At 45.3% G+C, this 15,111-nt stretch overlaps 1 protein-coding gene across 1 annotated transcript; it reads right to left on the bottom strand.

The window, feature by feature from the left end:
• Window positions 1–1,228: 1,228 nt before the first annotated feature.
• Window positions 1,229–4,000, bottom strand: LOC119169807 (uncharacterized). Its single transcript, XM_075885284.1, has 2 exons — window positions 3,839–4,000; window positions 1,229–1,569 (listed from the first exon to the last, which is right to left on the bottom strand). Exons 1-2 carry the CDS (start codon window positions 3,998–4,000, stop codon window positions 1,336–1,338), a joined length of 396 nt encoding a protein of 131 aa, XP_075741399.1. The 3' UTR covers window positions 1,229–1,335.
• Window positions 4,001–15,111: the final 11,111 nt, after the last annotated feature.

Raw genomic sequence — 15,111 nt, 5'->3', positions numbered from 1 at the left:
ATAGCCATGGTTTGCGCATGCGTGTTTTCCCCATGAAGCAAGCCTCGTTACCTGTGCATTTACATCCCATTTCGCCAAAAGGCTGGCTTTAAACTTATGTTTGCGTTGCGACATAAAAGCCGGGCTGATGAAGTTGTGGACGCACTGTATCTCTATGCTCGTGCATGCGCGTTCTTTGCTTGGATATTTTTGTTCTTTGTTACGATTGCGTCATTTATCTTCGACGCCGCTGGTCTCATTTGGTGATACATTTACGGCGCGCACTGACAAAACTAGATGTTTCGACAAGCACCGAGAGGTGCTTGTCACATCGCTGACACCTTGGTGCAAGAATGATACTATGATTCACCTTTGCGCTCCGTGACTGCTATACGATTAAGGGGTAGCGCGTAATAGCGTGGTATATACAAGAGAGAAAAAGGACGTAAACGAGAGAAAGGTGGGTGCTCATTTTTCGCTACGCGCCTACAATTCTTTATGTCTGTAATGTGTTTCTTGTAATATGTGCCACGCTATTACACACTACGTTGATGGATGACCACCTGAACCGAGGAGCAATCTTTCTTAATATTAGGGATGTCATAATGAAGAGTTGCAGATATTTTGATCCTTCGGTGTTCCTTTGCGTGCACTGACATTTAACACTACAGGAGCCTGTAGCACTTTGCCATGGTGTCGAAACGTCAACGCCATTCGGCATTGTTACTTTTTCTTGGTAGGAATGCCACATAACTGTAAATGAGGGCCCTTTTCGACTGGGTCTCTGCACTGGTGAGCTGGCACCTGTGGGGGTCTCATAGCAATTTTGTGAGCATCATCGATTGACCTCGGTCAAACAAAGAATGTTCAATCAGTGAAACAATACATGTCATCACTTTTCTCTATGTGCACAACTATGAATATTTGAATATTCACCAGGGAACCAACATCTATGCGACTTTTCAAAAACAGTTTTACTGCAAGCAAAAGTACTGCCACTCCTGATATAAATTGTCAGGCAATTGATGTAAAAATATCAGCTGTAATAATCCCACATACCAATATACTTTGTTTTGTAATTATGGAAGTAACAACATCTCCATGTCTTTTGAAAGATATGTCCATATGTGCGAGTTGACACCTCTCCTCAGCCACTGTTACGAGACAAATATATTTTTTAATTATAGTAAATCGGTATGTTGCTTTAGTGAATTCAGGACATGAGGTAACAGATGCATGGAAAAGAAGATACTCAGCAAAATAAATAATTTATTTTTCTTGTTTGCTTCTGCAAAACATCCACACGTATCCACCGTTCTTGCCTGTGTTACTTCGTTGTTCATGCAAGCGATCTGCTCAGCCGTAGAATCCGCGTCCGTAGCCTCCGAATCCACGGCCATATCCGCCGAAGCCGCGGCCGAAGCCTCCTCCGTATCCACGACCGAAGCCTCCTCCGTAGCCACCGTAGCCTCTTCCGAAGCCTCCTCGTCCGAAGCCGAACTGGGCAGCGGCCATGCTGCAGACGACAGCGAGCACCAACAGGGCGAGGAGGATGGACTTGCTGCTCACGGCAATCATGGCTGTGGCTAGCTGCGAGATAAACATCACAAACATTATGCTTAAAACTAGAAACCAGTTCACTTGTCTGAAGCATTTCTGCATGACCGCATGACCTTGTGAGCATTCATGGCAATCGACAAGTGCACTTCATAGGAGTGCAAAAAAAACATACACAATTTTGGCTAACAATGTTGTACTTTAATGAGTGTTTTTGTCGAACTCAGCTGTGTATATGCTGCCCCTAGACTAAAATCACAGTGAGTACTGCATTGTGAACATTGTGCTGTAGTTACGAAGTCGTAAATGTGCACTAGTAACGACAGTTAAAATGCGCTTAGCCTGCGACAGAGCAGACGATAATGTCAGCCATTTCAACCTGCGAAGTTGCATGATGAACGAACAATTTACACCCACGAAACAGCTGTCACACAGAGCTCCGAACCATAGGCGAAAGACACCCCCTTCAACTAAATTCTAAATGCCAAATGTCTGTCCGAAGAGGGGCTTTTAAATTTAGCTTAATACCAAGAACGTGCTTAACAGCGCAAACGACAGGAGGGGATAGAAGAGACAAGAACAGAGAGCTAAAATATTTTTAGGCTCTTCACAGTGGTTTCTCACCGAAAATGCGGCGGATATTATGACTACAGGTAATTGGAAAATCGTTAGTATTACGATCACCTACATTTGCGAGATTAACATGCAAAGCAGAGCCCTGGAATCAAGCTCGGGACCGCATCCACGTGAAGCAGGTGTCTTACCCATTGCACCACAGCGCCACCGCATCGTCGTCTACCATGCAGCACCAACCAGCCCAATCAAGCACCTTGTTATAGCTTAATCCACTTGAAAGGCTTGCTGCAATGAGCGCCATAAGTTTTTTGTGGCGCAATATGCGTCATCTTCACTGCCTTTCCGCATGCCCTTGTGTTGGGCACGATTGTTTAGAGTAATTTGAGCAACATGTGTTGTTTTGCAGCATTTTCAGATTCAGGACATGCGTTGCTGCTTGACCTGCTTGCCGCATGAACTATAGTATTGCACGCATCTTAATTATCATTGGGCGATCATGCATTTTTCATGTTAGGGGGCGAGTGGTGTGTAGTGATTATTGCCAAAATTATGTAGCCTATAAGTGGTTCTCCAAGAATATCGGAGAAGGCCTAGCTCCATGCCACTTCGCTTTAAGAATTTGAATAATTTTGGCTGGAAAACTTCTCTGCTTTCACGTAAGGCGTCTCTCCCGGAGCGCAAATGAAACGGCGTCATATATTGAATGAAAAACATCAAGATCTTGGATCTCTATCAACATTGCTTGAAGAACAAAATAGGGTGAATTTTACGAGCCACACTTACAGAGAGACCTGCACAAAATAGTGTGACAGACACTTAGCCTTTTCTGGGGTTCTTTTTGAAATGTATGTTATCTTTATAACCTCTCTTAGACAGCCTACCTGAACGATTTGAATTAGTTTGCCACTGTCTTTTTTTTAATGGTGCAAACACCACTCTCGGTGACTCTAAAATGGTATGCTACTTCCACGTTCCATTCGTGACCGATATCACTTTTGCGAAATTACTTCCTAATACTCTAGCCGAGATATATATTAGCGTTCATTACACTGTTGCACGTAATCACCACACATTTCCTTTAATGTACTGTCTGCTTTGCATGTAACACGCAACAATAGTCTAGTGGTTGAGGTACTGTGGTGCTGAGCCGCATGTCGCGGGATTGAATTCTGGCCTCGGCGGCCACATTTTCGATGGAGGCACAATTCCTTGAGACTCGTCTGCTTAGATTTAGGTGCACGTGAACAAAACCTCATGTGGTCAAAAATTTTGAAGCCCTCCACTACGACAGTTCTCATAATCACATAGTGATTTTGAGACGTTAAGTCCAGCTATTATGAACATTATTTATTATTAAGCCTTGAATAGATAACATCCTCGTTATGATTTGACACAAACAATTATGCCACAACCGTATACAAAAGCATAGCTTCCAATGATATAAGCTAAATATAGAATGCACTGAAAAATATTGTTTAAGTCACCATGAACAGCACTATTCGCACGTAACAGCTTCCTGTTTGCTACCGTAAGTATAATTGTGCTTGAAATGTCAGCATTCAATGTTAACCTATTTTGACTACCGATTCCCAATGCAATGAGGGTAAAGCCCGATACAGAGTCTATGCGAGACATCATAAAACAAGCGAGCACTGTTAAGTATTTGCGATAGGCGATAGGAACAAACGCTTTAGGCTCAATGAACTGATGTTTTCAATGCACTCACCAAAGGATCTTTTTGTGCTGGCAGCAAAGATGATTGTGTGGTCTTCAGTGGCAAACGGCGTCCCCTTATATACCACTCTTCCTGGTCACGTGCCGACACGTCCTTCACGTTTACGCTCTTTAAATGAGGCGATGTGTCGGAAAGTCCCCGCTTGCACAGCATCCTGACGCATGGAATGGCCTGCCAGTGCCAAGGCGGTTATCCTATCGATGTCTAAAGGTCATTCATGTGTGTACTGGGAATGACCCGGCGTCCGTGTTGGAGTTGTCTACAAGAGGACAGGGAGCTGCTCCTTCCTTAAATACTGGATCTACTGAATTCCGGTCCACCGGTCATTGATGAGCTGAAATTAGTCGAAATATTAAAAATACTTGGGAATTACATACATCCCATAGCTATTTATAGCATGACATGAACTACGTTCATCGAGTCTGGGCGCACAAACCAACGTCTTTCTACATACATATTTGGCAGATTTTGCTTTCACTAAAGTATTTATTTCCAGAAGCGATTTTGAATCAGCACTGAAAACTGGCGTCATTATTCAACGTAACGAAGTGTGAGAAGCCTGCAATCTGCAATGTTTGAAGCTCTCAAGAAAAAAAAAGACTGTCTCCACATAACAATATACAATATATTATCAGTCCCTTCCAACCAACTGCAGACACCTGAATAGATTAAAGAAACCAAATTAAAAAAAAAAACACTTGTTTTCAATACAATTGTACATTTCATCTTGTCTCAAACTTGGTTGTTCATTGAGGCATTTTGTGGGAACCCCATCAGCTGTATATATATATATATATATATATATATATATATATATATGCGTGCATCATTTCACTTCAATGTTATACCGAACGTGACGAGCGCCAATTGCCAATTTAGTTAGTCCTGGTGTTTTCCCGCCGAATCGTTTTCTCTATATAGGTAAATTTCATCAACACCCCTAGCTTGAAATGTCTGTCAATTATCGCTTAGTAAATTTGTATTTCATAATTCTCATATTTGTAGAGTGTCTAGGTGTTACGTGCGCGAATACCCGAATAATAATACCGCAAGAAAGACACAATTCCTAAATTTAGTTCCATAACAGGGACAGATCCCACGCTCTGGTTTGATTGATTGATTTGTGGGGTTTAACGTCCCAAAACCACCATATGATTATGAGAGACGCCGTAGTGGAGGACTTCGGAAATTTTGACCACCTGGGGTTCTTTAACGTGCACCCAAATCTGAGCACACGGGCCTACGACATTTCCGCCTCCATCGGAAATGCAGCCACCGCAGCCGGGATTTTGTTTTAGTGAAGGCAAAACATAGTTCCTTTCTTTTGAAATATGTATCTTGTTAAACGGTAAAAATAAATAAAATAAAGGTTGATAAAATAATTTCATTCTCTGAAGTGTCACTTGAAAAAAATTGGCAGATCTCACGTACAGTGGGAATCGAAGATATGCGAAGCACGAATAAGAAATGTTGATATGTCACGGTAAAATCAGCACAGTGTTACGAGGTGGAGGTAATTGATACCGTACATGAGTTCCGTGTCACGATTATCATGTTTGGATGTGTCGTTTACCTTCGTCATCTATTCACCTCATGTGATACCCAAATTTGTATATGGCGAGCTAGCGAAATGGCCGGGAACACGCTACGAGCGTTAGATGTTGTCATGTTCTTACATGACACGCTTGTCAGGATTATCGTGTTTGCACCAGTCATATATTTCGTCATCCATTGACGTCACGACAAACATAATTTGGTGTATGTGGAGCTAGCAAAGCGGCCGCGAGCGCATCATTTAGGGCCCAATATACTCCAATGTGGCATTGACGCGCGCGCACGCTGGCCACAGAAACGCAACGCCAGCTCCACCGTGTTCTGCATGCATTTCAGGGCACTACGGATGAACTCGCGCGAGAACTTTGTGACCGCTACATCTGCCGCACAATTGATCCCGCAGGCCCAGCATATACGTATTCCGGCGCCTCTAACACCGACCTCGACGCCCCATACACGCTTTCTGATTTACGATTTGCACTCACGAAAATTCGACGTGGCACGGCCCCTGGACGCGACGGAATCACAGTATCGCTCCTGGCAAATCTTCCCGACCAAGCACACCTCTCGCTACTCCAGCTTATAAATTCGATATGGGACGGTTCTCCGCTTCCAACGGAATGGACCACATCGGTCGTGACATTCATTCCCAAATCGGCAAAGTCCGTTAGTATTGAGGCACTGAGACCCATCTCACTTACGTCTTGCGCAGGCAAACTCATGGAAACCATGGTTCGCGAACGCCTTTCAGCCTACTTGGAGGCCAGGAGCACCTTTGCCGACACGATGTTTGGCTTTCGCCCGCATCTGTCGGCGCAGGACGTCCTGCTCCAGCTTCAACACAATATCATAGAGCCGACTACTATGCGCCATAACGATAAAGCCGTGCTCGCTCTCGATCTCCGCGGGGCGTTCGACAACGTCAAACACAGCACTATACTCACTAACCTGTCTACCACAAACTGCGGGCAGAAGACTTTCAACTACATTCGCGCCTTTCTATCACATCGCACCGCCTTCATTCGCCTTAATTCTACCGAACACGGCCCGTACTTATTAGGCACGCGGGGTACACCTCAAGGGGCAGTTCTGTCTCCTCTGCTTTTTAACCTGGCGATGATGAACCTCCCCTCTCTTCTAAGCGAGGTCGAGGGAATACAACACGCATTATATGCGGACGATATCACAATCTGGACCAACACCGGCTCCTTAGCGCAAATCGAAGAACGCCTGCAAAAGGCTGCCCTTCTGGTGGACACCTACGCAGGTTCATGCGGCCTGGAGTGCTCTCCAGCTAAATCGGCTCTTCTTTCAGTCTCTCCGCTACCGCCGCCTCAAATTTTTCTTCCGTCCGGGCCCGTCCCGTCAGTGAAAAATATTCGGGTTCTTGGCCTTCACCTCACATCGTCCTTGGATCCAAAGGGCACAATAGCAGGCCTCAGACGCACTAGCGAACAGGTGAGCCGCATGATACGGCGAGTTTCTACCAAGCGCGGCGGCCTCCGCGGGTCTCAGTCCCTCCGATTGGCCCACGCGTTTGTCACCAGTCGCGTCCTCTACGCCTTGCCTTACCTTCGCCTGCGTCGTCGACACGAGCACCAGCTGGACGTCCTTCTTCGTTCAGTATACAAACGCGCTCTGGACCTACCTATTGCAACTTCCAACAGCCGATTCACGGCTCTGGGGGTACACAACACCTTTGCAGAGATGCGCGAAGCTCATCGCGTTAACCAAATCAATCGACTGTCGCAGACGCCTTCAGGGCGCCGTCTTCTACACAGACTTGGCCTTAACCCGATATCTGACCAAGACCCTCTGCAGCCGGTACCAGAGCTCTGGCGTCAAAAGCTATGGGTGGAACCTCTACCCCGTAATATGAACCCTGACCTCCATCCTGGCCGTAGACTAGCACGCGCCGCGGCCCTTCATACGCGACACTCCGATGTTTTCTACGTGGACGTCTCGGGTCCCTCCCCCTCGGGTCACTTCACGGCTGCCGTGATTACAGAGGGCAAACACGTAGATGGCCTCTCCTTTCGAGCAGACACAGTAACGCACGCTGAAGAGGTTGCCATAGCTTTGGCCGCCTCTCACCCTGCCTCACGCACCATCCTGACGGACTCGCGCTCGGCCTGTTCTCAGTACCTTCAGGGTTCCATTGCTCCGCTGGCGGCTAGCCTACTACAGGCAGCCTCTTGGCGCTTTAACCCTCATCCCATTCGTATAGTGTGGACCCCAGGCCACTCGGGCCTGCCCGGCAACGAGGCGGCAAATGCCGCTGCCCGCGCTTCTCCTATCCGGGCCGTTGCCCCTCCATGTCCCGAGACGGAATCTGGCAATACCAACCTGACGCGCTTTCGCGAAATTTTGGCTTATTACCGGGCTTCGCGCCGCCTCTACCCGGACCCCGCACGCGGTTTGGAGAAAGCGGACGAACGACTGCTTCGCCGCCTGCAGACGAACACCTTTATAAGTCCGGCGGTCGCCAGGCACTTTTTGCCGGAAATCAATGGCACCTGCTCGACCTGTCATGTGCTCGCCGACACATATCACGTCGTAGCATCGTGCCCAGTTAATCCCGTCCCTTTCTCATCCCCTTTTCCTATCCCAACTAGAGAGGCTTGGGAGGAGCACCTGCTCGGCTGCTCTACCTTGGCTGCACAACGCTCCTTGGTGGAGTGCGCACGGGCAGCTTCCAGCTCCACTGGCGTCCCGGAATAGGGTCTTGCCACTCTAGCACGCCGATGGGCCACGTCGGCACTCTCTAGTAAACTTTTTCTGAAATAAATGTTTTTTACCACCACCACCGCTGGCCACAGCGACGATACCTTAGCAAAACGCGAGCACTCTATAGTTCGACGCCAGGCGCGACCAGCGTCGGTCGGCGCTGCCCCACGGCAACCGGCGCGAAATGCAACATGCTGCATTTTGCGCCGATGCGTTACCCAGACAACGCTGTGTCTCCCTCTTTTCGTGACGTAGGGACGAAGGACGGGCTGAAACGCGCATGCGTCAAAGCACGACCAGCGCCTGCCGTGGCAATGCTGGCGGGACGCGACGAAATGAACGCCGGTGAACACTAACACCACGTCTCGTAGAAATGTATTGGCACCGTGACTGTGACATGTAGTCATGTTCTCACATGACAAGCATCTCATGATTATCATATTTGCACCAGTCCCATAGTCTCATCATCCATTGGCGTCACGTAATACCAAATTTGGCATGTGAATCTAGCAAAACCACCGTGAGCGCACCATCAGTGTGCATATAGCCATGTTGGCACATGACACGCATGTCGTGACTATCATGTTTGAATGTGTCGTTTACCTATGTCGGGTGTTCGCGTTGCGTAATACCGAGTTTGGTACATGTGAAGCTAGCGAACAGCCGCGAGTGCATCATGAGCGTAGCATGTAGTCATGTTGCTACATGACACGCATCTCATGGTTATCATGTTTGCACCAGTCACCTACTTTCGTTATGCATTCACGTACTATAATACCAAATTTGGTATATGTGACGCTAGCAAAACGGCCGCGAGTGCATCGTGAGCGTGGCATGTAGTGGTGTTGTTACATGACACGCATGTCATTATTTTCATGTTAGGGTCACTCACTTATGTTCGCCATGCAATCATGCCATGCCATACCATACCAGTTTTGCAACATGCCATGTGAACGAAACCACCGCAAGAGATGCAGGACCATGAATAGTAAATCATAACATTCATGACAAACATGTCATAATTTTCATGTTATGACTAGTCAAATTTGTTCTTCATACAGTCATGTTATTCCATACCAAGTTTGGTATTGATAAAATGATCGAAGCAGTCAGGAGAGCTAAATGTTTTAGATAGATAGATAGATAGATAGATAGATAGATAGATAGATAGATAGATAGATAGATAGATAGATAGATAGATAGATCGATAGATAGATAGATAGATAGATAGATAGATAGATAGATAGATAGATAGATAGATAGATAGATAGATAGACACGCTCAAAGTCGCCGAAGTTCGCTAAGAAATGCTTCGCATTTAATACAAAATGATTTGCGACAAGTCAAATATGGCCTTAGGTGGCTTCCTCAAATACCGACTGAAAGAAATCACGTCATCAAACATTTAATGGCATACTTTTAAGCTTCCTTCTAATTCAGTTACAAAAATATCGATCGAAGGGACGCAGTGCTCCTTATTCGAAGTCAGGGCCTGAGACTTCGTGGGGAGTAACGTCTTAGTAAGTGGCCGTACGTTTTCGCCGTTGTGAGTGGAGTTTGAGCTATGTTTGAGCCAAGTGTTATTCATCTTTCTATTTCGTTAATGCGGCCTTGGAAAAGCAAATGACTTATACGGGAGACATCCGAGACCCCCCCCCCCCCCCCGTAGGAGGCTCTTCGTTTGCCTCCTACGGGTGGCGATCGGGGAGCGAACTTGTAGATCGAAAATTATTTGTGCCTTTTTGGGTAGTTTACATGTAGAGTCGGCTGAATGGTTTGATTGACAGCTAGGTCGTATTCCACTACGCCCTCGTCATGGTCGAATCGTCTCCTAACAAAAGTATAAAAGAAGTTAAGGTTAGAGAGCTTAGACTTAAGAAGCGTTCTGTCATCTAGACTGAACTATCAGGCAAAATTATTCCAGCTGATCAAATCATGACACCAAAAGAGCTCTTACTGCCTATACTACAAGATGATTGATGCATGGGCTCTGGGGTGCAATGCCTGCTCATTTGAATCGCACCAATATTATCACCCATTTTTATTCAAAACACTTCTTCATTCTACACAGTTTACGCAATCGAACTCTGTGTTCTTTGTTTGTGGTTGAGCTGCTTGTGATTATCAAATGCTAACCATTGAGGATTGGAACTGACGATAACTATTGAGTTCCATTGACTGTGTTCATGCGTAACCACGTGGTGGTCACAATACATTCTATAGTATACTGGCGAAAATGAACTTAGAAAGGTACTCTTCTTCGACAGAGACCTTATTGATTGGATTGGATTGGATAAACTTTTATTGATAATTAATGTATTTCAACTTTTATATGCCACAATCACGATAGTATTGTGGCGCATTCCAAAGTGTAGGGCTACAGAAATTTTAACCACCTAAGGTTTTTTCAAATGCGTTTTAGTATACCTTCTGGGAGCTCTAATAAATGCAAAGCATTTCTTAGCGAACTTCGGTGGCTTGAACCGTATCTATCTATCTATCTATCTATCTATCTATCTATCTATCTATCTATCTATCTATCTATCTATCTATCTATCTATCTATCTATCTATCTATCTATCTATCTATATATCTATCTATCTATCTATCTATCTATCTATCTATCTATCTATCTATCTATCTATCTATCTATCTATCTATCTATCTATCTATCTATCTAGCCGCTTACGTTTGGGTGCTCTAGTCGTTACCCCATCACCTTGGCGTGGACTAAAATTAGCATGCGAGAGTAAGATGGTTTGACGATTATGGCACGCTTGTGAAGACTTGAATAGTGTTACAATATTGTCGCGTACGTCGTCAAGCACTTCCTGTCAAACAGTAGCGCATACCCATGAGTGAGTATGTGCCACTGGTATGCGAGTATGCGGCACAGATGATTGACACTTAGGATCTACCCGGGAACGACGAGAACACAGATGTTAATTTTTAACGCGCGAGCGTTACGAAATACCAGATATCGGTCGCTTCGACCCTACCAATGCAACGAATAAATGTCAGGGACCCAGGTGGAATGAAACCCAAGCATTGTGCGCGGCAATGAAGCATTTCATCACAGAGCTACACCAGGTCACAGAACTACGTTTCAACTAGACGCTACTCTTTCGTGAAACGTCAATAGTGATTGCAGTGCTGCCTGCCCAATTTTATAAACATCACATATGTACTCCTTTGATACAGTCATCACGTCGGGTTAACGTCAATTGTGGTTAGTTTCCATGCCTTGAAGTTGATTTACATTGCAGTGTTTAGGGCCAGCATCCTGGCGAGCATCGGAGCTTCATATAAGCTTCTGGTCTTGCTAATACGCATGTTCCAGTTGGCATTGTTGGGCTATTGCAAACAACTCTTTATGTTAGCATCTGTCCCTCTTCAACATATGCCTATGCGTGCAACATTTGTACATATATTTAGTGTCATTCTGTGATGAGTCTATCAATTAAAGATGCAACACTGTCACCTTCTTGCCACATGCTTCACATAACGTCAATTCCCAGGTACGTGGGACCTGCCAAATTTCATTTTACCTTCATTAAGGCCGGGATTCAATCAGCGATCATGTACCAGCGCGACAGAATTATATCAGTGCAGATGCCGTTAACACTAATAGTGCAATGTTTAAGACCACTAAGTTATTTCGATTATGCTGAAAATACCTCATAATAATAATAGAATTATTATCTGAAACTACAAATGGAAACCAACTTTTGAAAACAACAAATGGAAACCAACCAACTGACAAAATCGGTCAAGGAACAAAGTAACTGGTTGGTTACTTTGTTCCTTGACCAGGAACAGCATGTAACGAATTTGTTATTCTAACAAAAGTACAGCCGTAAAGCGCTAAATAGGTTTGTTGGATTTCATGAATAGAATAATGCTTGAGGACAGTGCGTAAAAAACCTTTTTATTTAGCATACTACACTTTTAGAAGATGGAGGATTTCCCGTAAGTCTGGAGATTGCTGAGGCACCTCTTCGCAGTTCCTGCTGCTACCACTCCCCGTAGTTCAGTTAAGCACGCTTGCCTTCACTCTTTGTGTATTCATGCTATCGTATGTACCTTGCACCTCTTCTGTACATTCCTAATCTTTAAGTACCGCATGTTTGATGTCAAAATATTTAAATATTGCTGCATTGTATACTTGAAGCCATGCATGGTGGAGCTGTGGCAAGCTGCGGAAGCGGTGTCCAAGGTTACTTACCTAGGTAAAAATTGGGGGACCCTTAATCTTCACCTTTAAGAGTTGAACACAATAAAAAAATCCGGCCGCTAGTGCACCCTCGTACCACTAAGTGTATACATATTCATATGTTTTGTTACATACACGCACACACACACGCACGCCCACACCCACCCACACAGTAGATCGTACCAGCGTGTGCGTTAGAATGGTACATACAGGTTTGTAATCTAAAGCAAGAGTCACATGGCATCCAATATACACACCACGCGCTCACCATCTTGAAGGCCATAAAGAATCTCACAATGCCTCGCAGATTACAGCACATTATCTAGCGTTTGCTGTTTGCTTGATCAATGCCTCTGGAAAGGCATGATGTGTTTTCCGCTAAATGAAGATAATTGTCTATTTTAAAAGCTGTTTGAAAGTTCCTGTGTGCTTTTAGCGGTGATGCCCGTACTATTGATTGATTTATATGTGGGGTTTAACGTCCTAAAACCACCATATGATTATGAGAGAAGCCGTAGTGGAGACTCCGGAAATTTTGACCACCTAGGGTTCATTAATGTAAACCCAAATCAGAGCACACGGGCCTACAACATTTCCGCATACATCAGAATTGCTGCCACCGCAGCCCAGATTAGAACCCGCGGCCTGTGGGTCAGCAGCCGAGTACCTTAGCCACTAGACCACCGCGGCGGGGTGACGTCTGCACCATCCCGGACTTTTTCGACGTAGTTCTAGGCTTCCCAAAGGCACCTACAAATCACCGAATGCGCTCGTTTTCGTCGTGACACCTGTGGAACAGGAGTCCTGAAACAATTTTTCAAATAACTATGGAATGAGTTCACTAGGAGATCTTATTGCCTCACAAATTCAATGCCACACAAATTGTAAGAATCCGTCGAGCTAGAGTGGAGTTACAAAAGTTTGTCGAATGCTGCAATTTCATTCTGTCTTTCGTCCCAACGAAAGCGCTGGAAGCTAAGCAGGGAAGGGTGGCAGGGGCAAAGAAACAACGTTACTCATGCCTCGGGACCTTTAGATTTTTTATTTTTTCTTTCGATGCGCGACTTTTTCAGTGTGATCACGCGTGCACGCGTGGACAAGCAGCGGCTTCTCGCGGTGATCTCTGTATAGAACTTTTCCGTTCACGGGCGATTTTTTGCTTACAACTAACGGTGCCGACGCGGGTGGCGGAATTCTGCGACAGGATCTCTCTAACGCTGTTGTATTAAAAATACTTTGCCATAAAGATGCTAAGCACGTAGCGGCGATGAAAAAAGGGGACCCTAAAAGGTTCTTTGTTTGTAATATGAAATAGAAGTTTACTGGTTGTCACGCAAGCCCGCAACATGAATAGGATCCCAGTGACAATTTTGGGACAGCTAACTGACGCGGCAGTTTGTTCATTAGAGAGCTTCAGGATAGCTTTACGTCACCTGAAGTCACTTAGCGGGAGCCCGCAAGCGGTTAGCCTGCGCAGTTGCGGAAAACACAAACGCAAGGTTTTGCTTGCGCTATTGAAAATCTCTGTGTTGTCATAAAAAGAAAGCAGCCAATCGAGAGGCACCGGGTGTGCCATGCGCATTCTTTATACTATCCATCCAGGCTATCTACTTTGGACAGCGTGCCTAGTGATTCATACAAAATATATGCCCACAATATAAAAATATTTTGAAGGTAAAGATTCTTATGTGGCGTTTAACGTCCCAAAACTACCATATAATTATGAGAGACACCTTAGTGGAGGGCTTCAGAAATTCTGAACACCTGGGGCTCTTTAAGGTGCACCCAAATCTGAGCACACGGGCCTACAGCATTTCTGCCTCCACCGGAAATGCAGCCGCTGCAGCCGGGATTTGATCCCGCGAACTGCGGGTCAGCAGCCGAGTACTTTAGCCACTAGGCCACCACGGTGTGGCATTTTAAAAGTAGTGCCAGGATACGTATTGGCTGGACGAACAAATATACATTGCGCAGAGTTGTTATTTTCTTTTTAATATGCCATAAAGCTTCCGCGTTACTGCATGTCATCTAAAAAATAAAATTACGCATTAGTGCATTCCCTTTGATTTTAATTCATAGTTGATTCTGAAAGGCTAGCCTGGTGCTCTTTATCCTTGAGTTTAATTTATAACTAAGCATGCTGAGGCCATGCCTGGAAATATACGTTGGTGGTATAAATATATGCAGCAAGTTATCTCTGAAGTACAGTCGCACGCAAAGCAATAAGATTCGTGTGAGCGCGAAGTGAAGTTTTAGTTTGCAGTGCATGGTATAGTTTGCATGGTAGTTTGCATGGTATAGTGCAGTTTGCATGGTACTGTTGAGAGTGTAGCTCCGGTGATTGCATTGCAAGATTGCAATTGCCAGATGCAATTTGCGTTGCCAGAGCTTCGCTCCTGAATGCAGACTGCTTGCCACTACATGACGGAGATAATAAATAGGCTGTTACAATCATTGTTTCTGGCTTGGTGCTGCTTGGAGGCGTTGGACATTGTGGCTGAACTGAATTGGCAATGAACGGGCCGATCGAGCTGCCCGTTCTGCCCATACTGAAAGCGATGAAATATCAATTCCGCTTTCCAGAACTGACGCTGCACGCAAACTCCGCATACTTGCTCGCAAGCACACCACGTCACAATGGAACAAGTCACATTTCTTCCATGCACGGTTAGGTACTTTAGACCCAACTCTCAGTCTTCGAATTCCTCCGGAACTACGCCGACGAGACGCTACTGTGCTGTGCAGATTATGGTTGGGCGTCGCATTTACC

This window comes from Rhipicephalus microplus, chromosome 2 (genome assembly GCF_043290135.1).
Source record: "Rhipicephalus microplus isolate Deutch F79 chromosome 2, USDA_Rmic, whole genome shotgun sequence".
NCBI lineage: Eukaryota > Metazoa > Arthropoda > Arachnida > Ixodida > Ixodidae > Rhipicephalus > Rhipicephalus microplus.
This window is presented reverse-complemented; position numbering and strand designations above follow the sequence as displayed.

What these genes read in the sequence shown, in the direction of transcription:
- LOC119169807 (XM_075885284.1), bottom strand. Translation starts at nt 4,000, where the DNA reads ATGCTGTGCAAGCGGGGACTTTCCGACACATCGCCTCATTTAAAGAGC. An exon ending in CAGCACAAAAAGATCCTTTG is followed by an intron (nt 1,570 to 3,838) that starts GTGAGTGCATTG and finishes TTTATCTCGCAG; the next exon opens with CTAGCCACAGCCATGATTGC.